The sequence below is a fragment of the Microplitis demolitor genome, chromosome 5 (assembly GCF_026212275.2).
Source record: "Microplitis demolitor isolate Queensland-Clemson2020A chromosome 5, iyMicDemo2.1a, whole genome shotgun sequence".
Taxonomy (NCBI): Eukaryota; Metazoa; Arthropoda; class Insecta; order Hymenoptera; family Braconidae; genus Microplitis; species Microplitis demolitor.
In genome coordinates, this window is record NC_068549.1 from 23017324 (window position 1) to 23041481 (window position 24158).

Consider the following 24158-nt stretch of genomic DNA (forward strand, 5'->3'; position numbering starts at 1 on the left):
CGGTAAATTTAAAAAATAACTGACAGTGACCTCTAGCGGCAGATTCAAATTTTTTCCCGCGAATACCTGTATGAAAATATAACCTTTAAGATCATACCGCTCGCCAGCAATTACAAACATTTTGTACAGTAAATATTTTATAATAATTAAAATAATGAGTGATAATAATAATTTACGTCGTTCAAATCGCCCGCGTCGATCTGTTAATTACTTGAGTGAATACGTTGACATTTCACCTGTCAAAAGTACGTAATTTTTTGTAAATTTCCCATTTTTATATTCATGTAACCTCTACCGACTTTTCAAACTCATTATTAATTATTTCTTTAATAAGATTAATTAATTTTTGAAAATTTAAAAATTAATTTTAATTTTTTCAGGCAGCACAAAACGCAAAAATAAACAAGATGATTCTTCAGATCTAGCACACAGAGATGAAAAGAATGTATTGAAAGAAGAATTAGAAAAAGAACTTGAAGGAGTTGATGAAGAAGTACAAAAAGCTTCAGTTTTGTTTGATGATGAAGACATCAGTGGAAATAAAATCTACGGATTTCAAACGCCGGTTAAAAAAAATGCAATGACACAGAAAGCGCTGCAATCACGGACTCCCAGAACACCATCGTCAGGGAAAAATCTCATGTCCGTCAGAGTGCTGGCTGAAAAAATAGACCAGCTGAGTCCGACTCGCAAGAGCAAATCCAGTGCAAGGGTTCGGTTCTTCAGTGAGAGCGAGTCTGTGTCTGAAGACAGCGAGTATGTTCCCAGTGATGATAGCGCTGATGATGATGATATCGAATCTGAGGAAGATCATGATGAGTCAGATGCGGAAAATGATGCCGGGAATGTCACTCCTAAAAAAAATAAAGCTGCTGCCAAAAAGATTCAAACCCCCATCACTCCTTGCAGGCGCGGAAGGCCCAAAAATAATATCGTCTATCGTGATTACGTGAGTTGCTTTTACTTCTAATTACTACTATCGTTGAAGTAGTTAATTATTTATTATTGTTCTTATGAATTTACAGCATCTGAAAACTGATGAATACTTTGTCAGTCAAACGGAGAAGGCGCTCACGTCCGATCACACTCTGGGCAAACTCAAAAACCCAAAGATGGAGGAGGAAAAGCTTCAGGAATTATTGAAGAATAAAAATTATATTTCCAAACAACATTTGGAAGGCATCCAAAGTCTTATGGACAACTATAGAAATTTATTTCCCATGTGGTATCAAGTACTCGAGTAAGTTATCATATTTTTTATATATCTATAATTTTGCAACCGTTTAAATTGACCTCAGATTATTTTCATGCATCAAATTAATCACATATAACTGATGGATAATATTTTAATGCTCATATAATTGACAATTTTTATTTTACCCTGATCAGACTTTTGGCTAATCATTAGTAGAAATTTATTTTTTCATTAAAAATTTAAAATTTTCCCACAATTTTGATACGAGCTCAAATTCTTAGGCTACTGAAGTAAACTGACGTCTAATAATTTTTTTTGATTTTTTTTAAAAACTCTAAATTAATATTTTTTTTTTTTTTTTTTTTTTAATTAATTTATTAAGAAAAAATTGAAAAATTGTTGATTGTCAATTTCAGAATCATAAATTTGAAACAAAAAAAAAAATAAAATGTCATAATTTTAAATGTTATAGAGAAGGTTACAGTCTATTACTACACGGATTGGGTTCTAAGCGAAATCTAATAAATGATTTTCACAAGGAAATAATATCCGAGCACCCGACGTTAGTAATAAACGGTTTCTTTCCCAGTCTAACAATAAAAGACATCCTCGAAGGAATAATAACCGAGCTGTTAGAATTAGAATCCCCCTCAAACATAAATGATTGTTTCGCGATAATCGATAGCACGATGAAGAAAAACCCCGATGACAGATTGTATTTACTGGTCCACAACATCGACGGCGTGATGCTGCGGTCAAACAAAGCCCAGGACATGCTTTCACGTCTCGCGGGTATCGCTAATGTAAGAATGGTAGCCTCCGTCGACCACATAAACGCTCCACTCCTTTGGGACAACGTCAAGCGGGCGAAGTACAATTTCTACTGGTGGGACACGACGACTCTGCTGCCCTACGAAGCCGAGACCTCGTACGAGAGTTCGCTCCTGGTCCAGCGCAGCGGCGCCCTCGCTTTGTCTTCTCTCAGGAACGTCTTTGCGTCGCTGACGTCAAACGCAAAAGCGATTTACATTATCTTGGTAAAACATCAGATTGAAAATGCCAAGAGTAATTTTTACCCGGGGATGGCTTTCAAGGATTTGTACCGCAGTGCCAGGGAAAGGTTCCTCGTAAGCTCGGACATTGCACTACGTGCCCAGTTGACTGAGTTCCTGGACCACAAGCTCGTTAAAACTAAACGAAATGTCGACGGCGCTGAGTACTTGGACATTCCTCTAGATAATGCGCTGCTCCAGAAGTTTGTTGAGGATCAAGATGCCTCTTAATTTTTAAATATTTTTTTTTTTAATAAAAAAATTATTTTTTCATTTAATACTCATGTAAAATAAAGTAATTTCTTAGTTTTTGTTATTTTTATAATTAATTAAATAAATGATACTGAAGTTAGCAGATGTCCAATTACTTTTAGATTTTTTTTAAATGATAAATTATAAAAAAAAATTATTTAAAAAAAATGCACTTGTAGCTTTTTAAATTTTCTACAAGTGCATATTTTTAGTTTTTTTTTGTAATTGATTTTTTGAAAAAAAAAAATGCTAATTTCAGAAATGATCCTGAAGTTACCAGACAATTAAAAATTTCGAATTTTTTTTAAAAAATGAAATTTAATAAAAATAAAAAAACTAAAAAAATGCACATGTAGAAAATTTAAAAGCCTACAAGTGCAATTTTTTTAAATATTTTTTCTTTAATAATTTATCGGTTTTAAAAAATCAATTGTAAATTTTATTTTGACTTAACGTCAACTCTGTCGACAATTTACCTTCAGCTAAAAAAATAATTTTTCCCACTCGTCTCAACTCTTAAATCTCCCGCCAATAACAAACCATCAGTAGGAAAATTAAAAAAAAAGATCATGATTCACCGATGATTTAAACTAAAAAACCACGCATGCGCACTAAAAAAATCGTTTTGATCAGCGTTACAAAAATGTATTTAAACAGTGATTTATTAAAAAACCATTTAGTGTTCTCGTAATCCATTAAGTAAACAAAATAATTACACCAGACTTCCGGTAAGTAGACTTTTAACTTGCCAATTAATTTTATTTTTTTAAAAATATAAGAACCGAAATTATAAAAAAATATAAGGACTGAAAAAAATGTAAATTGAATCAATTGTGAAAAATAGCCATAGGTCAAGGTTTCAATTAATAATTCATATTTTCATAGTTAATATATTTAAATATGACATATATTCATAACAGCATTACATCGGCACTATAAATATCTCAAAGTCATAACAATAAGAGTTAAATAAATATATGTAGAGATTTTTTTTGATCTCAAGATTCCGCGATCAAGGTAACGATAAAAAATATTATCCTTATATTTTTTTATTGTTTGTTGTTATTTAACATCACGTATATGTTTTTTGTTGATTAAGCGACAAAGAAATCGCCCGTTAATGCGTAAAAGATTAAGTTTAATTGTTCTTTAATTACTCTTTGTCGTAAAATAAACAGAAAAATAATTATTTTATATAGATTCGAGGCCGACGATGACTTTACAAGCTAGTAAAGTTGCTATAGTTGGAGTTGTGCTGACGATTGGCATTTGTGTAAATGGGTATCCTAAAGAAGTGAAGGAAATTTCAGCGATCGTAGCTGGCGATGGTCTATTTCGATCTAGACAATGTTCAAGTGACAACGACTGTCTTCCTGACGAGTGCTGTGTCCTCAGCGGGTTCAGATTCACAGTACCCGGTTGTCAACACCGACGTCAATTAGACGAAATTTGTCGTCCTGGGACTTTAAAAGTAACGAATAGAACTCTGACGTATCCTGACAACAGCGAGTTTTACGTCAAGGAAGCTCACTACGCACTTTGTCCATGCGCGAAGAGCTTGGTTTGCGGTAAAAAAACAGGAAATTGTAATTATATGCAAGATGATGAGCAAGAGGAAGTTGAAAAATTTATTGATAAATATAATAATAATTATATTAATAATTATTAACATTTTTATTGAAATATAAAAAAGGGAGTGAATTTGGATTTTATTTATATTTGAATTCACTCGGAGTTCCGGAGTTTGAAAAAAAAAATACTTTGCATATGGAGTAAATGGGGAGTTGGTTTTTCCAGCGGAGTCATTTTGGCGGGAACTGGATTTTATTTAAATCCGCATTTACTCCGATTCGGAGTTTTAATTTTAAAATAAACTCCCCCTTGGAATAAATTTTACTCCGAACCGGAATTTCAATATTAACTCCGGAAATTTTTTACAGTGTATGATTAAGATGAACATGTAATTTTTTAAAAAATTAATTTGTAATTAAAATAATTTTTTGTGCTGGTAATTTTTGGATTTTAAAATATTTAATAAATGCAATAAATAAATTTATGTGTGAAATTTTCTTTATCATAAAATTAAGTTTTCGGTTTTTGAATTATCAGACACGTGACCTTAAAATTACTATGAAGGTTAGCTGAAGACGTCCCCAAGGTGCGTAACTTGTTTCTCCTAAGGGTACTGTTTGTAAATTAAGTTCATCTTTGACCCTCTTATAAATTTTATTCTACAAAAATTTATTTGTAAATTATACAAATTAAATGTCGGAAATAATACTACAGGGAAATATAAATCTAATGCATTAAACAAAATTAATTGATGAAATTATTTTTTTTACTACGACCTGTTATAATTTTCAAAAATTTTAATGTTTGAATTTACAAATAAATTACCAATAAATTGATTATCGGTTTCGAAAACTGGAAATTTATTATTGGAATTGATCAAAATTTTAATCAATGAAAGGGCAAAATGGACCGCTAAAAATATTTTTTCCAAAAAAAGAATTACTTAAATTTTCATTAAAATTCATGGAAAAATTCTCATTTAAAATTTAAAAATTCAAACCGCCCAACCCGGTAGTTTTTTTACTCACGCGTTAAATTTCAACGAAATCCATTAAATTTATGATCTCCCTTAAATTTTATGCAGCAAAAAAATTTTTCATAGCCCACTGCCTCCTATCCTATGGGAAAATAAAATAAAAAAAAATAATAACAGCTTTCACTCTGATCAGGATGTTACAACAAATCTCAGTGAACTGACAATAGAAATATAAATAAATATCTAATAAATAACGATATTCAAATCCATAAAAGGATTTCACAAATGAATTTTATGAAGCAACGTCCTCTAATATTCAATTTTCTCTAATTCCCTTCAACAATCTTAAAACGCACATCAAATATACGCACGTCTTTCGATACTCCATTCCCTCAATATATATGTACATATATATAACTTTGACCCACTTGGAATCTAATTACTCCGACCTTCGCGGTTCATGATTGCACGGACTGTGCTGAGAACCTGACGAAACTTTTATATTTTTTACCAATTCCCGGATCAAATCCAATAATTATTCCCTCGTATCTGTAATTTATATGAGATTTTATTTCTTTTTTTTATTACCAAATAAAATAATTAAATTTGCAGCTAGTGTCAGTAAGCTTAGTTTGCAAATAAAACAATCGGTAGACAAAAAAGTTTATAGTTTAAGAAATCCAGTGGACCCTAAGCCGGATGCTGGGGCCGAGGGTTCAGGGCGAGAGAACGTAGAGATTGTAGGGTCTGCAGACAACGGTTGCGAGGGGATGACTCCCATACAACCCCCGTGGGGTTAAAACGACGGCGGGGGATAGAAACCAAGGGATGAATTAAACGGCGGGTTTATTTCGCGCATGCGCGATCCGCGAACAGCAGGTAGTTGCACGAGTTTAGTTTCAAGCAGTTGCAGTTATCGTTGTTACGAGTCTTGTTGAAGATCGCTCCGTTTTATTTTCAGTCTCGACTCGATTTTTATTTTTATTTAAATTGTAGTGAAAGAAAAAATGATTTATTAATTAACTGATTGGAAAAAAAAAAGTTTAAGCTAAAATGATGAAATTGAAAATAAAAAAAAAATTAAAGAGTTTAAACTGAGTGATAAAAAAATTTAGGAAGTGGAAGATAAGATACCGATTTGATGAGCGATTCAGTTTTTTAGTAAAATAGGTAAGGGGAGTTGGTATATATATATATACACATATATGTATAATAATAAGTGAGAGAGTGGACGTGGGAGGGGATGGAACGGTTGATGATGATCTGGCTTTACTGGTGACTGGTGACTGGTAACTGGTGACTGGTGTAGAGCTACGGCAGTAGCTCTTGTGCAGCTGGACCAGCTGTAACGTGACAATGCCAGTGACCGCGGGTATGCGGGACATCGTCGTCAGCTGATCTATTAAATCTCAATTGGATCTGGAGATTGCTGAGTTGGGTTTTTATAGAGTTCGAGCTTAGATTGGTAGCAGAGTAATTTTTTTGTGTTTAAAAAGTTGCCCTGAGTTAGTTGGGGGCCGATGTGAGTGCACATGTGCGCGTGTGTGTTCGCGGGCGCGAAAAACGCATTTATAATTGGTGGTAAGAGATAAGAGGTGGGTTCGTTGTAACCATGCCTGCTAGAAAATACCGAAGGGATACTAGTGAAGTGAGCTGTTGCCTCAAATATGTCATCTTTGGATTTAATGTTTTGTTTTGGGTAAGCGTTTTTCTTTTAATTTTTACTGCTCCGAAAAATTTTATATATTTCGGGTTGTGCTTATCGAAACTTTATAAATAGGGAGGTTAAATTGTAGCCGAGAGTCTGATCTTCAATATGAGCCCAACAAATGATTTTTAATGCGATTAGTTCGTAAGTTATGAATTTTTGAAACTTAGGAATCGAAATATTTAAAATTAATTTCTTTTCCCACTAAAACTGACTGTCATTAATAATTAATATCTCAGGTTCTAATCATAGAAAATTGATCACTAGGGGGGTTAAATTATAGCCGAGAGTCTAATCTTTCAGATGAGCTAAACCAATATTTTAAATCTCTTATATTTTCCGAGTAATTAATTTTTGAAAAAAATATACTTCGATTACCGAAATTCTGTGAAAAAAATTTCCAGCTTGCACGTGGATTTTTCGGATAACTAACTTCGTTTGAAACACAAGCTATTGAATTATAAACTCCAAATTCAGCATTTACAATTTAAAAATAAAAGCATTTTTTAAAAATATTCAAAAAACCCAACAAAATATTTATATTTAAATTTTTTATAACGCACATCAAACAGACTGCCAAATGAATTTCATTATTTTCATTTAATCGTAATTCAAACCAACTAAAAAATTCACCTTTTATCTCAACATTCTCATATTTCATTGAATTCTTTAGAGAAATAAATTTTTCCATTTAAATTAAATATAATAAAATTACAAATAAATATTTTTCTCTCTCATCAACAAACAAATAAACAAGTAAATAAAATATTTGACAAATTAACTTTGTCAAAAAAATTTATAAATTCATTAAAAATATTATTTTTATTAGTATATTTATTTTTTTAGCTGACTCAAATAACGAGAGTCAGGAAAATAAAAGAAAAAGAGATTGCTCTACTGGTAGACGTTCTAGGACAGTAAAAAAGTTTATAACAGACTAAAGGGGTAGTAGTCGCATACATTGAAAGTACACAGTACAGAGTACAGAGTACACATTGCACATTGCACTGACATATATGTACATATATAGCAAGTACACAAGGATGATCATATCCCTTATGAAATGTCCTCTGGTCCAATTGCGCTCCATGTGGCGCTCCACTGCTGCACTACTACTTTCATATATTTATAAATATATATACATATATACTGTGTACGTCTCGGTCTGGTTATTACCCTAGGTTGTGGATTAGACGTATATATGTATCTTATATATTTTTATATATAAACACTAGAGTATGTAGTTGTCGTGACGCGAGACAAAAACTTGAGGCTAAATAAAATAATTCATAACTCATATTTTTTAATTTTTTATATTGTTTTTTTACGATTCTCATTCTGGATGTTAAATTTTATTGCAGAGAAATGCATGAGGTTTTTTTTTTCAATTACCGGAGATTGGATTTTTTAATCTGGAGTTTTAATATAATTTTTAGGAATAGTTGATTTGATGAGGGATTTCTCGGGATGGGGTTATCAAAAAATAACTGATAGGGGGGTTAAATTGTAGCCGAGAGTCTGACCTTTAACATGGGCCCAGCTAATTATTTTTATTGACATTAGTTCGGAAGTTATGAATTTTTTAACAATAAAAATAAAAATTTCAAAAGTTAAAATTTATTCCCACTGAAAACGGATGATATTAATAATTAATATCTTAGATTCTCGTTATACAAAATTAATTAATAAGGATGTTAATTTGTAGCCGAGAGTCTGATCTTTTAAAAAATTATAATTTCATATTTTTATCTCATCCAGTTAAAGAGTAATCAATTTATAAACTCAAAAATCAAATTATAAATCCTCTTCAAAAGTAACCGTATCTTCAGCATTAAATTTCAGTTCTGTTTTAAAAACTAAATCAATAAGCTGTCAAAATATAATTCAAGTTTCAAAATAAGCAAACTCCCAGTTTAGTCAAAGATCAAAACACCATAAGTATAAAATTTATCCTCCAGAGTTTAATTACAAGTTTTACTTTAAAAAAACATTTTATTTTTCCTGTTTGACTTCGAAACTTATTAATTTGCAAACGAAAAAAAAAAAACTTAGCACACTCCAGTCACTTTTATCCTTCAAATACTATCAGCATACAGAGCTACAAATAATTTATTTATCATTAACGTGTTTGAAGAAGGCCACTTTACTCAATTACCTCAACAAAAGTCAACTTTGACACGCAATAATTATCATAGAGACAGACTTTTGTGATAAATTTATTTGCTCTCCAAGTATTCAAGTACCAGAGTGAGTGCTGGAGTAAAACGTCAAACATAATATAAACTTTTTTATGTTTACATGATCAAAGAGACTTTTAAAGTCATTCGAACGTATGATTTATCCAGAAACTGTCGGTCTTTTTTCGTTTGATGAATTTAGCACCCGATTGAGCACCCGGTAAATTTTCATTCACCCGCCGAATTTAAAATTTTAAATATCAACTCCCCGGTTTAAAGTACGTGGCTGGGTGTTATACACACATGCATATATATTACGTATTACATGTGACATGTAAGATGTAACAATTGCGTGCAAGTGTTTAGTTGAAAAGCCGAGGCAAGAGTACTGTACTGTTCTTCATGAAAACGTCTGAGTTGTCTGGTGTTATCCTGTTTCTGTCCCTGTTCCTGCTCTTTTCTCAGCTTATTCAGCCTCTATCCTCTCCCTTCTTCGTAAGTACATGTATATATATGTATATATGTATATAAAGTACCTATATATGTGCCTCCTGGGACTGGGGAACTCTGGAAGGTCGAAACGTTTGAGGAATCTCATTATAAAAGTTGCTTGAACCGGTTTGCATCCGACCACTTCACTTCTATCGGCTGTGTTCTGTCTTGGTTGCACTGAACCCAAGTAGTCATACTTTGCTGTACATCAACATATACTAAATATTGTTATTATTTTATTTATTTATTTCCTGATTATATATTTTTAATAAATTATTCTAGCGATCGTTCACTTGAAACTTTTGATCTGTTGTTCAAAAATTGGATATTTATCGGGTTGTATTTATCGAAAATTAATCGATAGGGTGGTTAAATTGTAGCCGAAAGTCTGATCTTTAATATGGGCCCAAGTAGAAATTTTTATTGATATTAGATCGGAAGTTATGAATTTTTAAAGATTAAAAGATAAATTTGAAAAGTTCAAATTTATTCCCACTGAAACTTGATGACTTTAGTAATTAATATCTTCGGTTCTAATGATAGAAAATTGATCACTAGGGTGGTTAAATTGTAGCCGAAAGTCTGATCTTTAATATGGGTCCAAGTAGCAATTTTTATTAATATTACACCGGAAGTTATGAATTTTTAAAAATAAAAAGATAAATTTCAAAAGTTCAAATTTATTCCCACTGAAACTTGATGACTTTAGTAATTAATATCTTCGGTTCTAATGATAGAAAATTGATCACTAGGGTGGTTAAATTGTAGCCGAAAGTCTGATCTTTGAAATGGTCATACTGAATTATTTTTATTGTAATTATAACAAAAGTTATGAATTTTTGAAGCCAGTACTTTGAATTAAAAGACAGAAGCGATAGATTAGTTTGTTAGAAAGGGAGCAATTGTACGAATTAAAGTTAACCTTGATAAATAATAAAAAGTAAGTAAACACAAGATATAGATCACGGAAATAAAAAGTAATGTAATCTCGAGTTAGTGTATGTAGTGTTTGTCTAAATAAATAAATAGTAAATGTAAAGAGATAGATAAAGAAAAATAGTCGGCGCGAGAATAAAGCGATTTGTCTTAAACTTGACTCTTAACTTGGTGTCTATCGTTGTATGGTAAAAGAGAAAGAAAAACACGCGTGGTATCTTCCGGTATCAATAGTTGAAGACCTTGAAGACTCCTTCAAGTCAACTCAAGTCAACCCAACTCAACTCAACTCGTCTTGTTTCTTCTTTTCCTTTTTCTTCTTCTACTTCTTCTTCTTCTTTTTATTTTTTAATACTTTTTCTTTTATTTTTCATTTTGCCCATGCTCTGTTCTCCCTTTTTTCTCACCCACGCGACTTTAATACCGTTCCGTATACGGTGACGAAGAAATTGTCCTCATTATTCCGCCTTCGTATTTTATTATCTTTTTATTTTTATTATTATTATTATTATTATTTTTATTAAACCGTTGCAGCCTTGAAGAAAATATTTTTTACTTCACCTGTACGTCCAATGTATTCCGGTAATTCCCGGACGGATTGAAGGACCAGACAGAAAAAAAATAGAATAAAATAAAAATATACTCCATCCGATTCCTAAGATAACACGAAATGGAAACTGAATAATCGAGATGTTTTTTGCCCAGAATATCAAATCTACTGATAAAAAACTTTTTCTCTACTTCTTCAAATATACTTTTTTTATTTAATATTTATTATCATAAATATCTCGGGTTCTGCTGATCGAAAATCAATCACTGGGGTGGTTAAATTGTAGCCGAGAGTCTGATCTTTACGAAGAGCCCAACACATTATTTTTATTGATGCCAGTTCAAAAGTTATGAATTTTTAAAATCAACAAGAAGAATATAAAAACCAAAATTTATTCCCAACGAAATAGGATGCCTTTAATAATTAATATCTCAGGTTCTAATTATCAAAAATTAATCAATAGGGTGGTTAAATTGTAGCCAAAAGTCTGATCTTCAAAATAAGCCTTGACAGTATTTTTTATCTCCCTTAGGTCAATAGTTATAAATTTTAAAAGTTGACTGAAAATTCATTTAAAACCTGCCTCTAGTCTGCAATTCCCAGACGGATTCGTGCAGAAAAAAAAAAAAAAAAAAAAAAAACAATCTGTCTGAGATAACACGGAATAGAACTGAATAATCGAAATGTTCTCGCGGTAAAAAAAGGTAACAAGGTAAAATGTACTGGTTTTTTTATTTTCAGTAATTTAAAATATTTCTCCAATACATTTGTTACTTTCTTTTTTGTTGTTGTTTGTTTTTTAATTAAAGTACGAAGCAATTACGTTCTGAAATTGTTCACTCGTGAATACGTCTATCGAATTTATTATTGGACGTATTTATTTTCCTTTGTCTATTTATTTATTATTATTTTTCTCTATTGGCTAGAAAATGTCGAATTTTTTTTCGGTTTTAAACGGGATGAGAAAAACCTCCAGGTCCATAGAGAGCTATGGAGTTTACTGCTCGAGTAATGCACCATTGAGGAATAACCGCATGTCACGTTTCACGATCATTTTTATTTTTTTTTTTTTTATTTTTGTAAGAGCAAAAAAACAATTGAGACACGTTTAGTGGAGGATGATTTTTTTTTCCGATAATCTGATAAATTTGACACGAGTCGAGAGGAGGATTGTTGTGAGAGACGTGACGTTTTACAAAAATTTTATAGAGCATAAAGTTATTGTATCATCGATAACTATTGCTGATGGTGTAAAAAACAATTTCATACTTAGTTTTTTTGTTTATTAGTTTTTCTTCCTTAAGTGAAAAATTTTTATTAAAATAATCGAGTTTTTGTAAGTTATGCATTTTTGCTCCAGTTATCTTCGTCTAAGAATGTTATTATAGGATTTTTTTATGAATTATTTTCCGTAAATCGAATCTATGCAGCCCTAGATTAAGAAAGGAAATTATTGCATATCTCGAAGTTCTCATGTTTTAGAATTAAAAGTTATTTAACTATGGATTTTTTATGAAAAGTAGCTTGTAACTTTTATTCTGTTGGGAATATTCTAGCACAATATAAACGTTTTTTGTTCAATATGATGTCCTCTAGTAGGAGAAACCCGAAAAAGTCCTGAAAAATATTTATTTTTTGAATTCAGACTCATATTAAGATAAATGAGGATAAATGAGGATGAGTGAAGATGACTATCTATGAAGAGTGGTCCGTAACTTTTTTTCTGTTGGGAATAACCCAGCACAATATAAACGTTTTTTGTTCATTATGATGTCCTCTAGTAGGAGAAACCCGAAAAAGTCCTGAAAAATATTTATTTTTTGAATTCAGACTCATATTAAGATAAATGAGGATAAATGAGGATGAGTGAAGATGACTATCTATAAAGAGTGGCCCGTAACTTTGCTCCTGTTGGGAATAACCCATCACAACATAAACGTTTTTTGTTCATTATGATGTCCTCTAGTAGGAAAAGCCAAAAAAAGTCCCGGGAATAATTTATTTTTCAAATTCAGACCCATATGAGGGTTGGTGAACATGAGTGAACATGAGTGAGAATGACACTTTCTATAAAGAGTGGCCCGTAACTTTGCTCCTGTTGGGAATAACCCATCACAACATAAACGTTTTTTGTTCATTATGATGTCCTCTAGTAGGAAAAGCCAAAAAAAATCCCGGGAATAATTTAATTTTTAAGTACAGACCCATGGAAGCGCTGGTGGAGATGGGTGGAGATGATTCTCTATACAGAGTGGCCTCTAACTTTTTTTCTGCTGGGAATAACTCAGCACAATACAAACGTTTTTTGTTCATTATGATGTACTGTAGTAGGAAAAACTCAAGAAAGTAATAGAATTCAGATCACGAGCTTTGTTTCATTTATGAAAAGCCTTTCAACTATTTTTGAATTATAAAAATATTAAAGCTTCACTAAGGATATTTTATTTGTTTGCGAGTTCCGTAAATTTTTCTCAATAACTAGAGAATGTCTAAATGCTATTTAAAAATTAAAAGTTTAAAAAAAAGTCTAAAAAAATATTTTCTCGCAAAACCAGTAGTCACTTAAAAAAATTCATAATGAAAATAAAACATTAATAACAATTGAAATGAAATGTAAAATATTCATTGTCCATCTTAAGTATATAAGTATAAAAAATGTAACGCCAAGAAAGAAAAACAAAATAAAATTTTGTCGTCCGATCTCTGAGGATTTCAATTTCCCCGTCGTAAATCTTGGTAGCAGTCGGATAAAATTTACGATTCGCAACTCATAAATATTTTCTCATTGTGCCATACCAGCAGCATCCATACACATTTATATGTTCATAACACATTCGTTCACATATATATTTATAAATATATATATCTATACATTAAATCTCACTCACTTCGATCGGAGACTGCAAAGAGAAAAGTTTAAATTATACTATTCCATATAAATTTTGAAAGCAACACGAAAACTTCATTTTCACTTTATCTCTTCTCTTCGGATCTCCACTCTCATCATCATCATCTTCATCCTTTCAAACAATCTTACACTTTTCTCCTCGCCCTCACCCTCATCCTCGTCTTCGTCTCGTGTTCCATCCCCATCAAAGTTATTCTCTTCAAAACATTAAATTGAATAACACATCGTATACTGTCTTAAACATAAACTTAAACACAAAAGACTAAAATACTTTCTACTGCTTCACTCGCTAATTAAATCAACTCGAAATTTATATAGCATTTGATCCTCACAGTTAATAAATTTAACTTTTATATCAACTACTAATTTTGTAAAACATTTGTATGACTTTAAATGTCTTGCGCTGTTAAATATTTCACAACTTGTATTATCAACCGATGTAACATTATATTCACTACGTTTTCATGCAAAATTACTGCTGCCAGTACAAGTCTATAAAATAATAGTTGGATCGAGTCGAAAGGTAGTTTGTACATTAGACAGTAGATAGTAGACACTAGACAATCTTTGACGTTCCATAGCATCTTGTAAGACCAATTGTAGTCTATATTTCACAAAACAGTATCAGCTTGGCTACATATATATATCTATATATATATATATATATATATATATATATATATTGTATATTATTCAGTTGACAGACGGAAATCAAAGATAGCCGAGTTATGAAGATAAATTATTTCCATTTCTCCTGCAATTGCAAGAATTTCAAATTATTCGCGCTTTACTTTTCGGAAAAACAAAAATTACTGGAAAAAAAAAAATTTTATCTAGGAAGGATTTATATGAATTCTAAATGTTTTTGATGGATTTCAGTAGATGTTTTTTTAAATTTGAATTTTAGTGCGGCAAAAAATGGTATGGAACGAAAAAAAAGTTCGACGTTTAAATTTCAAGTTTTCGAAATTAATATTATTGGTAAAAATTTTTTTTACCTTAATTTTCATATTTTTACACAAGAGTTCATTATTCAGACTTGAGTTTATTTGGTTTTTTAATTTTTTACGAATTTCTAGCCATTTCATTGAATTTAAAAGCAAAAAAATGTTTCGTTAAAAATAGAGGCGAGAAAAAATTTCAAAGTTCACTAACTGGCTTTTTTGTAGCCGAAAGTTTCATCTTACAAATGCATCTAATGAATTTAAGTTTAAAATTTTTCCTTCCAACGTGACTTTGCCCAATAACTTAACCCTTAACCTTAAATTTTCAAGTTATCATCCTCCTATCTTTTTTTTTTATCACCCGGAAAAATTTTAAGCCTAAATAGTCGATGATTTCACCTGGTTACAGCAGTTTTAATCCGCAAAGTAGTCGGTTTTATAAAGCAATAATTTAATTGACGTCTATTTAAATTTAAAGTATTAACTGTAAGCAAACAAGGCCGGTAGTAAATATGCGTGTAGATGTATTTTATCAGAGCAAATTTAATTGTGAGCAATAACAATAGAGAAAAGGTGTGTGTGTAGTAACATTAGGTATAGATAAGTGTAGGGAGGCTGGGAAAGCACGAAGCCCAGGAATAATTGCAGTTACCGGATGGACTAATGCACTAGTTATAGCAGTGGACGGTTGGGAAATTTAAGCATTCGCATCGGCGGCACACGGGTTTATCCAGTGAGGGATGTATAATGGAATCATAAACTATACCGCATCAGTAACTCTGTATGCGTAACAATACGTGTACACAGTATATATCTATCTCTATTGTTGGGCCTTGCATTCCCTATCCTGTGCTATATAGTTATATATTTATATATACATGGAGTCGAGGTCGGGTCGATTCCAGGCGCGGTTTTGCCGCAGACTCGATTGGCGCAGGCAGAAAACTCACCGAAGATACTTCTAATCAATTGAGGTTAATTAAGTCCAATTAATAACTACATTTTTTTTTAACGTGTTTTTATTTTTAAAAACTCATTATTTGTCTGTAAGATAACTACCCACTAATTGATATTCATAATACACTTGGATCATGTTCAAATTATTTTTTAATTAGAAAAAAAAAATAAAATTACCGAGACCTGGACTCGAACCGTCGACTGGTCTTTTATTTTGGATTTTTTAGCTGACGTAAAAAAAATTTTTTTTAAGAATAAAATAATTAATTAAAAGTTTTACAATTGAGAATAATAAATGATAGCTGGGCAACAATGAGAAATTTTAATTAAAAAGATTTTATTAAAGTTAGAAAAACAATTTTGAAAGACTATTAATAACTTTTTACCCACATATACGTAATATATATATGATGTGTTTATTATTTTCTATACTGGTGTATCTGGACAGGACATCTCTGACTCATGAGTTTGATGAAAAGCTCTTTCTACCTCCGTATATTCCCTTCTTCAATTCTAACACTGTTATCTGCGTCCAATAACACCCAATAAAAAAAAAAACTATTGCTAAAAAAATATTGCCCACTCCGTAATTTAAAATAAAATTTATAAACTCGGGTCTTTGTCGAAAAAAAAAATTACTTCATTAAAAGTAAAATAAAAAAAATTAATAATAATAATAATAATAATAATAATAATAAAATAAAGCAAAAAAAAAATCATATTATAACGAATGATAAAATAGAGATCACGATTTAATTTATATGAAAATGGGTGTTGGTGGTATTTTAAACGTGAATAATTCAACGCGTATATTAAATAAATATTTTCCACTCAATAATAAATTTTTTTAATATCCAGCATCTCTATTATTATTTAAACAATGATAGCAATTATTTAAAAATAAAATTTTAATACCACAAAGGCAATGGAGCGCAATACAATGATAGGGGAGTTGAGGTAGAAAATTAATTAATAATTATAATTAATAAACATAATTTAAAACTTTATAGATAATGATTAAAAAATAAATTCATTGCAATAAAATTCTCGACTTTTTAATCCTTTGGTTTATTCGTAAAAAGATAATCTATGAAGAACAGGTGCGCGAGTTGTCTTTGCGAAGTAAAATCGTTTAGTCCTGTTTTCTCTCTACCCCTTGCGCAATATTTCAGCTTAGGGACCGCTGCAAATTAAGTTAATTATCTTCATTGCATTTGCCAGAACCAGCAATAATACAACTCTAATTCCATTCGGAAACCCGGGACGGGAGGGTACTAGATGTAGACGGAGTAGATTTAGAGTCAGAGATCAAGACAAAGACAAACTCACAGCAAGACCGAGTTATATAGATTATCTTTATTCGCGGGTTTTGTTTAGTATTGTCGCTCCACGCATGTTTAAGTTACACGGCAAACACACATACCCTACGTCTCGCACGCAGCTCGTGTTTGTTAATACGTATATCCAGTAATTGTACATATGTATGAATAGGTTTATAATTCAACTCACATATATGTACAAAGCTTATAGTTTATAATATTTAATGGAAAGTTTATTGTGCAATTTAAACCTCGCTATTCTCTCGTGACAACTTCAAATGTCAAAGCTCTATATGCACGCAAATGTGCATGTAAATATATAATGCACATAACGGAAGGGAAAAATTAAATTACCCCAAAAATTCGGTAAATTTTTTTTTTGCAAATTACTCATAATCATAATTTATTATTTTTTTTTTTTACATATATTTATATAGAAATTACTATACTTGTTGAATTTCATTTGAACTAACTAAAAATATTTTTTTTACCCCATTTTATCTCAAAGTAAAAAAAACCCCAAAATTTCAGTAAAAATTTTTTTTTTTTGGAAATTGTTAAAAATAGTATTTTTTGTTTTCTATAAAAATATCTATAATTTGAATTTATATACAAATATATACCATACACTCATTTCGCGGGAAAAAAATTTTCAAATAATTTATTTGAATTATTTTCTTATTGCCGCCATTTCGCTCAGCTCTGAATATGATGTCCATGCAAATATTTACATATATATAATATATATATGTAATGTACACGCACGCAAGCTCCGAATATTGCAGAGTTAGCTTTGTCAGTCACTTTTGAACTGAGGATGATTTGTGACATGGATCAACAGCCGCTTTCGCTGTGCAATAAGAGCTTATCGTCTTTGTGTTGCCGAAAAAAATTCTTAGTGCATTTAGTCTATAATGAAAGTCCGATAATGCAACAGGCGGAAAAGTTTCGAGCCTCTATTGTGTTCTGAATTTTCAAACATTCAAGTTTTTTTTTATTTGCAGAGCACTTGATAAATTTCAGGGTTTACAGAAAGCGATTTTAGGCTTCAGATTGATTTCAGTCATTAATAATTTTTTTCCGGAAATGGGTAGATATTTTTTATAGTTGGAAATCGGTAAGTGTTTCTTTTGAGAATTTAGGGAGAGCCTTGAAACGTTTATCGCAGATTGTACTCCCCTGAGAGGAGGGTCTAGCGTTAAATCTACTCTGAATTTCGGTCAGAAATCCCCGGGGACGACTCTAACGGTCTGACGCCGCGATACGCAAAGGCCCTCGAATATCGATGAAAAGAAATTTCTCTAGAGCCCCAGTTACAAATCAACTTTTACAGATTAACGTGTCCTCCCGAGGATTCACTACTGCAACAGTAATTACTCGGTAATTGCTCGCTTTAGTTTTTTTTTGTAGTAAAACGTAAAAGAGATGACATTTAAAATATGCTGAATAAATTTAAATATTAAACAATACTTATGGCTCAGTAGCAAGTTCATTGCTCATTCTTACACACTTGTGTCTGCCAAAAAACATTATGCTCTTAGAATACAGATATTATTAATAGCCATGTCAATATAATGTTCATTCGAATGCATCCAGACGTATATTTTATGGCTTCTCAGTTTTAAATCCATCTTTATTCTACGGTTAAATCTTTTCTCTCTTCAATATCCACTTTTAAACTTTAATTTTTCTTATTCAAACTCACTCCAGCTTATACGAGAAACTTTAAGTATTTTTTAAATTTAAATCAACTTTTATTTTTTTTTTTTATTTTTTTTTTTTATTATTAAAGTTCAAATAAATTATTTAAGAAAGTAATCAATAAATTTTTTATTAACTACAACTCATGCCGCCATTTTGTTTCCGGCTAAAACACTGACTAATAGGTGACACGTGTTCTTAACATTTTTCTCTTTAATTTAAAAAAAAACTAGGGGTTATTATTGGTTTCTATGTCTTAAAAAAGACGTCAATTGAAAAATCATTTAGATGACAATTTACCCCATTTTGTAAAGTATTTTTTTTGCGTCATTTTTAAAATTTAAATTTTTCGATGACAAATTTATGATAGTTTTGTCAGCATGTTGTTGACTTGTCGATATGTCAAAAAACAGCCTAAAAACTGACATCTTATAGATGTCACTAAGGCAAGTGTCCTTGGGTAAATGATGTATAGAAATTTTTCAGAATAAAAAAAAATTCAGTTAATTTTGAATACCGGTCTTTGGAAATGGTTTTAAAAATAAATATTACAATATTAAACCAGGTGTTTCCTCGAGTCGCAATGAGTCTTTAAGCGAGTTAAAAAGGGCATCAGTATGAGAGGACTCAACCCATAGGTTCGTCGACCCTTTTGTGTACAACATCTATGAGTCATAGAACCGATTAAGTATGCACGTGTGGTACCCTATCTTCCGTCCAACGGAAAGTGTCATGAACCACGTTATTCAATGCCTCCCTTCCCTCTTCCCTCTATAGTCTATTCTACAATGTTACATGTACGTGCAAACTCTCACAATTATTATTAAATATACACACAGGCTGCACAAAATTCACCCACTCCCACACCCACACCCGCGCACACCGACACTAAAATCTCTATAGGCCAGTAGACAGGATTAAAAGCTTCGTCCGGAGCTTTAAATGATTCTCTCGTTCAATCCCACTGTGAAATAAACCGATTTTATATTCATTTTATTTTTATTTTCATTTTAACTTGATTAAAATAAAATAATGTAGCTGCGTTAAAAAAAAATTTATTTTAAATTAAATAAAATTTTTAAGTGAAAACTCGCTAACACGTTTTCAATTCGCCCTTCATTTTAAATTAGTAACACCTGACATGAATTTTTTAGAAACCAACTACATATTATACATAATACATATACATATATGTACATATATGTGTATATACTAAACTAGCGCCAGTAGATAAACCCTGAATACTTGATCGGATGTCAATTTGTAAGATTAAATCGATATATATCTATCGACATTTAAATTTTATTTCTCGGTATTTTTATTAAGTACCCACTTACCCTTACGACTACATTAACTATATATTCTTTCTTACAAGAAACTCTTATATAAATTACAGCACATGTCATAAAATATATAGCACGTATCTGAATAACAGTATAAAAATATTTTATTGCGTTTTGTTATTTTTATTTTCATTCATTCGTACTTAAGTTTTTTTTTTTTTCAAGAAAGTTTTGCTACCGTTTATCCGCGATTCGTGAAACAAATTTTTTGTTAATAAATTATTGAAAAAAAATTTATTTGAGGAACGAAGTGAACGGATCAAAAGTACGTTAATACAAAGCGGGTTCTTTTAGGATTTTTTATTTTATTTAGTTATTGTTATTATGAATAAGCATAAAAATAAAAGTCAGTATTATGACGGTTCTTTAGCACGAAAGTAAAGCTAAATATGAGAGTTATTGGATTATGCTTCCAGTAAGTATTACGCTGAGAGATCACCTTTATCGAAGTTAATTGGATCCCCGAGGAGATAGAAAACTTTAATAATAATGATAACAAAAAAAAAGTTAATGATAATAATAGTAGTAGTAGTAGTAGTGGTAATAATGATAACAATGAAAGATAAAAAAATGAAATAAAAGAAGAAATGAGAGCAAATGCCAGGGTAGAGTATACGAGTATCACTCGAATGAATAACGGATTTATCAAGTTATTATGAAGGAGGAATTTAGCTTTGTTCATTCGTCGAGTTTAATTTTACGTCTTTGGAAAACCAGACGGACGATTTGCCCAAGTGAACAAAGCGCTTGAGGAAGTTGTGTCTGTTCACCGAGAATGACCTCTAGATTTTACGCTATACATTATATTACATTACTATGTATATTATTCAATTGTTCTACGTCTATTATGACTCTCATTATACTCAGTTCATTATTTTACGGAATTCATTATGCCGTTTAATTATTACTTTAAATATAAAGCTCACCGAAACAGTCTATTATGCCGAATTTAAATATAATAAATATCTTTTAATGGCCTTTTATATTTATTTGCAAACAAAGTTACTTTGTGTAAAAGAACAAGCTCTGGTCTGTTATTTGTAAAGCGTTGGGTAAAAGAAGTATGTGCGTTGAAATGGAGCCTGATGGGTTTTTAAAAGTGTGACGACAAAGCTAAAGAAGTCCAAGTACATTATGGTAATAATAAAAAAAGTTATTTTTATTGTGGAGTAAGTATGAGGACATAAAAAAGTCGGTCACAGAGTTATGGTATCAGAAAGCTGGGCTGGATGATGTGCTTGGACGCATGTAAGAGTGGTAAGTGCACTTACATAACGTTCTCGTCGGTCCCGTGTCCTTTATTGTGGACGTTAAAAGCCGGTTGAGAGTACAGAATGACCCAGAAGAGGATCCCACGAGAGGTTATACACCACGGACTGGTGTACGGTGATGTTGCCGAGGTGGATCGTTGGAAAAGGTCGAGAGTTTGCTTGTCGACAAGTGCTGCAAGTGTTAAGACATCATTTCACCGTTTGCGGTTCGGTGCCAAGACTCTTGGAGATGTCCGGGTAGGGGACAAAAAATGTTTAAAGAAAGAAACTGGAGGAGAGGAACAAGACCGAAAGTAAAGTGAAGAGGAGAATATGTAGGAACATGAACTTTTGTGTGGTAGTAACTTGTAAAAGCTTTGATCTCCGGTTGGTCGAGGGACATCCCAGAAAATGGCTTTCAACAGTTTTTCCTCGTGTGCCTTTACTCGCGAAACTGGAAAAGCGTTCAATTTCCGAGTTGCTTGAAATACTCGAGGTAATCGGTATTGCTGGGAACGGTGCTATCGTATTCCGGATTTGCTCCAACCATCATTCTCCGACATTCGATCTACTCGGGTACCAAAACTACACATATGTGTAGTGCTGAACGAGTGACTCAATGGAATGTTCTTTTTCCATCAGGTTTTCACATATATACGGCTACCCTACACTGCACAGTAGAGTATTGCACCACCAGAGCTATGTCCCAACTCCATTTACTCGTATTTCGTTTATTTTCGGTGACACTTTTGCCCTATAAAAGTGTTAAGCTACGAATATCTCGTACACTCGGTACTCTATCAGCCTCAGACGTCGAAAGCAAGAGTTTGATAACCTACAAATGAAATGAAACTGCGGAATTTGGTGCATGCTCCGAGAACATTAATCAGAGTAGTTTGGCTCTGGGTATGATTGATTGAACGGACGCTAATGGGAAATCCGTCCCCTCGATCTGGATACAGTGTTTGGTAAATTAGTCCCTGGGTACACTTGTTATAACTTTGGATTACGGAAAATTAGGAGCGCGAAAATTTATTGTATTTCTGGAGATGTGTTACTTTGAGACTGAGGTTTATCCACTTTGGAGTTGGCCCGTGGCCATGTACGGGGGATTTGCCCGAAATGGATCAGTATATGTCTGCCGATAGAGAGATAAAGCGTCGGCGAGAAAAAAACGACAAGATACAGCTGAAATAAATAATCGGGCGAGCAAGTTTAAAGTCTTGGCATTTTTTGAACAGATTGCTCTGCGAATGAGCCAAAAGCTCGTACGTATAACAAATGTACAGACAGATCTCTGTTTCTAAGTCTGGAATCCAAACAGAAGGCGCTTACCCGCTGGCTTGGAAAAATAGTTTAATCCAGCTGTAAAGTTTTAACGGCAGAGCACAACTTTTCTATTGCAATAAAAACGTATTAAATTCTGCACCGGAAATTATTGTTGTTTCAAGGTTTAATTTAAATTAACTAGGGCTCTGATTGCGCACGTTGTGTATCCAGTATCTCTGACAATTTTAAGTGTTGCCAGTGCTAAACTAGAGTGCTCATACTGCTGAGTAAAATAGACAAAACTAACTCCGCGTGTGCCGGAAAGGATACAAATTGTATTTACGGATGATGTAATTTGTCAACAAAGGAAACGACTGAGACAGAATTAACAGCATGGATATACAACCGGGACAACATACAACTAAAGGAGTGCAGTTTAGAATGAGAATGAGTTAAGAGTTATCTTTTTGAATAATATGTCTAGCGCAAAAGCAAGCTTGTTCGATCGATAAAGGTTGAGGACCCTCTACCCTTAACCCAAATGCGTCCGAGCGTCACAAAGACGATATGAGAAGGGAGACAAACGGGGTTTAGTACGCAGGTGCAGCTGACGTAAATACCAACCACCAACAAGATTCTCCGTAAATGTGCCAACAAATACACCAACCCAGCTTACAAGTGATAGCGAATGCACAAAACGAAGTAAACTCGATTCAAACCAGAGAAGGTTCACTGGAAACAAAGTCGTTGATCACTTTCTCATCATCATTCTATTTAATCCCAAGTAACGATCTATTGTCCCAATTCCAATCCTTTCCTATTTATAACTAAATTCATCCAATCACTCCTTCGTACATTGATTACTGTCTGTCTTACCTAAAGAACGTCATTAAAATAAAGATCCAGCATCTGGAATCTATGATGCGGAATCTGATCAATCCTCATCCACTTTATTCACCCGAAGTTTTATTACATCGAAAACTGATTAACTGCTATCCAAGATTGAAACACAACTAAACTTATCTCCCGAGCTTAAACTTTATACAAGTAAACTTATCATTTTCATTGATCGGTAAAAGATTGGCTGAGTTCCGAGTAGGGCCACCGACGCTTTGTCTCTATCTTAACCCCATTATCATCAACCACGGAATTATTTATCTACGTGAGCTGGATAAAAGATGCTTCGGGAGGTCAGAATGGATGTTGCAAGCTGCTATAAATGGGAATGGGACAGGCCGATGAAATGACACACAGTAATCATCGAATCTCGATATAAAAATGGGTCGCGCTGTAACGATATATTGTTGAGGGCTTTTCCTCTATCGTCTGCTGGGTTGTTTACTATGCGTTATTATGTACAGCACCAGGAGACGAGACTCGGATCAACTGAATAGAAAATTCCGGCTGCATATACGACACTGGAAGCCTCAATGCAGACTCTTCAAGTCCCTGATGTACGTCGTATTGGGTGTATATGCCACCGGAGCCTTGGTTTTCTTTTTATTCCTCGGGGCTGATGCTTTTCCGTCACGTGTTTATATTTGTTTCGCTTTTCCA

The 24158-nt window shown here is 32.3% G+C and overlaps 2 protein-coding genes across 3 annotated transcripts in view; both read left to right on the forward strand.

Annotated features, from left to right (window-relative positions):
- The first annotated feature begins 89 nt into the window (after positions 1 to 89).
- Positions 90 to 2599, forward strand: LOC103570786 (origin recognition complex subunit 2). Its single transcript, XM_008548649.2, has 4 exons — positions 90 to 245; positions 381 to 949; positions 1026 to 1240; positions 1668 to 2599. The coding sequence occupies exons 1-4, from the start codon at positions 155 to 157 to the stop codon at positions 2476 to 2478; spliced, it is 1686 nt and encodes a 561-aa protein (XP_008546871.1). The 5' UTR covers positions 90 to 154; the 3' UTR covers positions 2479 to 2599.
- A 3383-nt stretch (positions 2600 to 5982) lies between these two features.
- The window catches only part of LOC103570783 (tetraspanin-5), a 64511-nt gene continuing 46335 nt past the window's right edge, over positions 5983 to 24158 (forward strand). For both annotated transcript variants that reach the window (XM_008548643.3, XM_008548647.3), the window contains exon 1: positions 5983 to 6746. In XM_008548643.3, the coding sequence (XP_008546865.1) occupies positions 6660 to 6746 (87 nt within the window). In that variant the 5' untranslated portion in view covers positions 5983 to 6659. The remainder of the gene's footprint in view (positions 6747 to 24158) is intronic.

Bases quoted from the DNA above. Each gene is read 5' to 3' on its own strand.
- LOC103570786 (XM_008548649.2), top strand. From the start codon at position 155: ATGAGTGATAATAATAATTTACGTCGTTCAAATCGCCCGCGTCGATCT. The intron at 950-1,025 runs GTGAGTTGCTTT...ATGAATTTACAG, and splicing joins ATATCGTCTATCGTGATTAC to CATCTGAAAACTGATGAATA. The intron at 1,241-1,667 runs GTAAGTTATCAT...TAAATGTTATAG, and splicing joins ATGTGGTATCAAGTACTCGA to AGAAGGTTACAGTCTATTAC.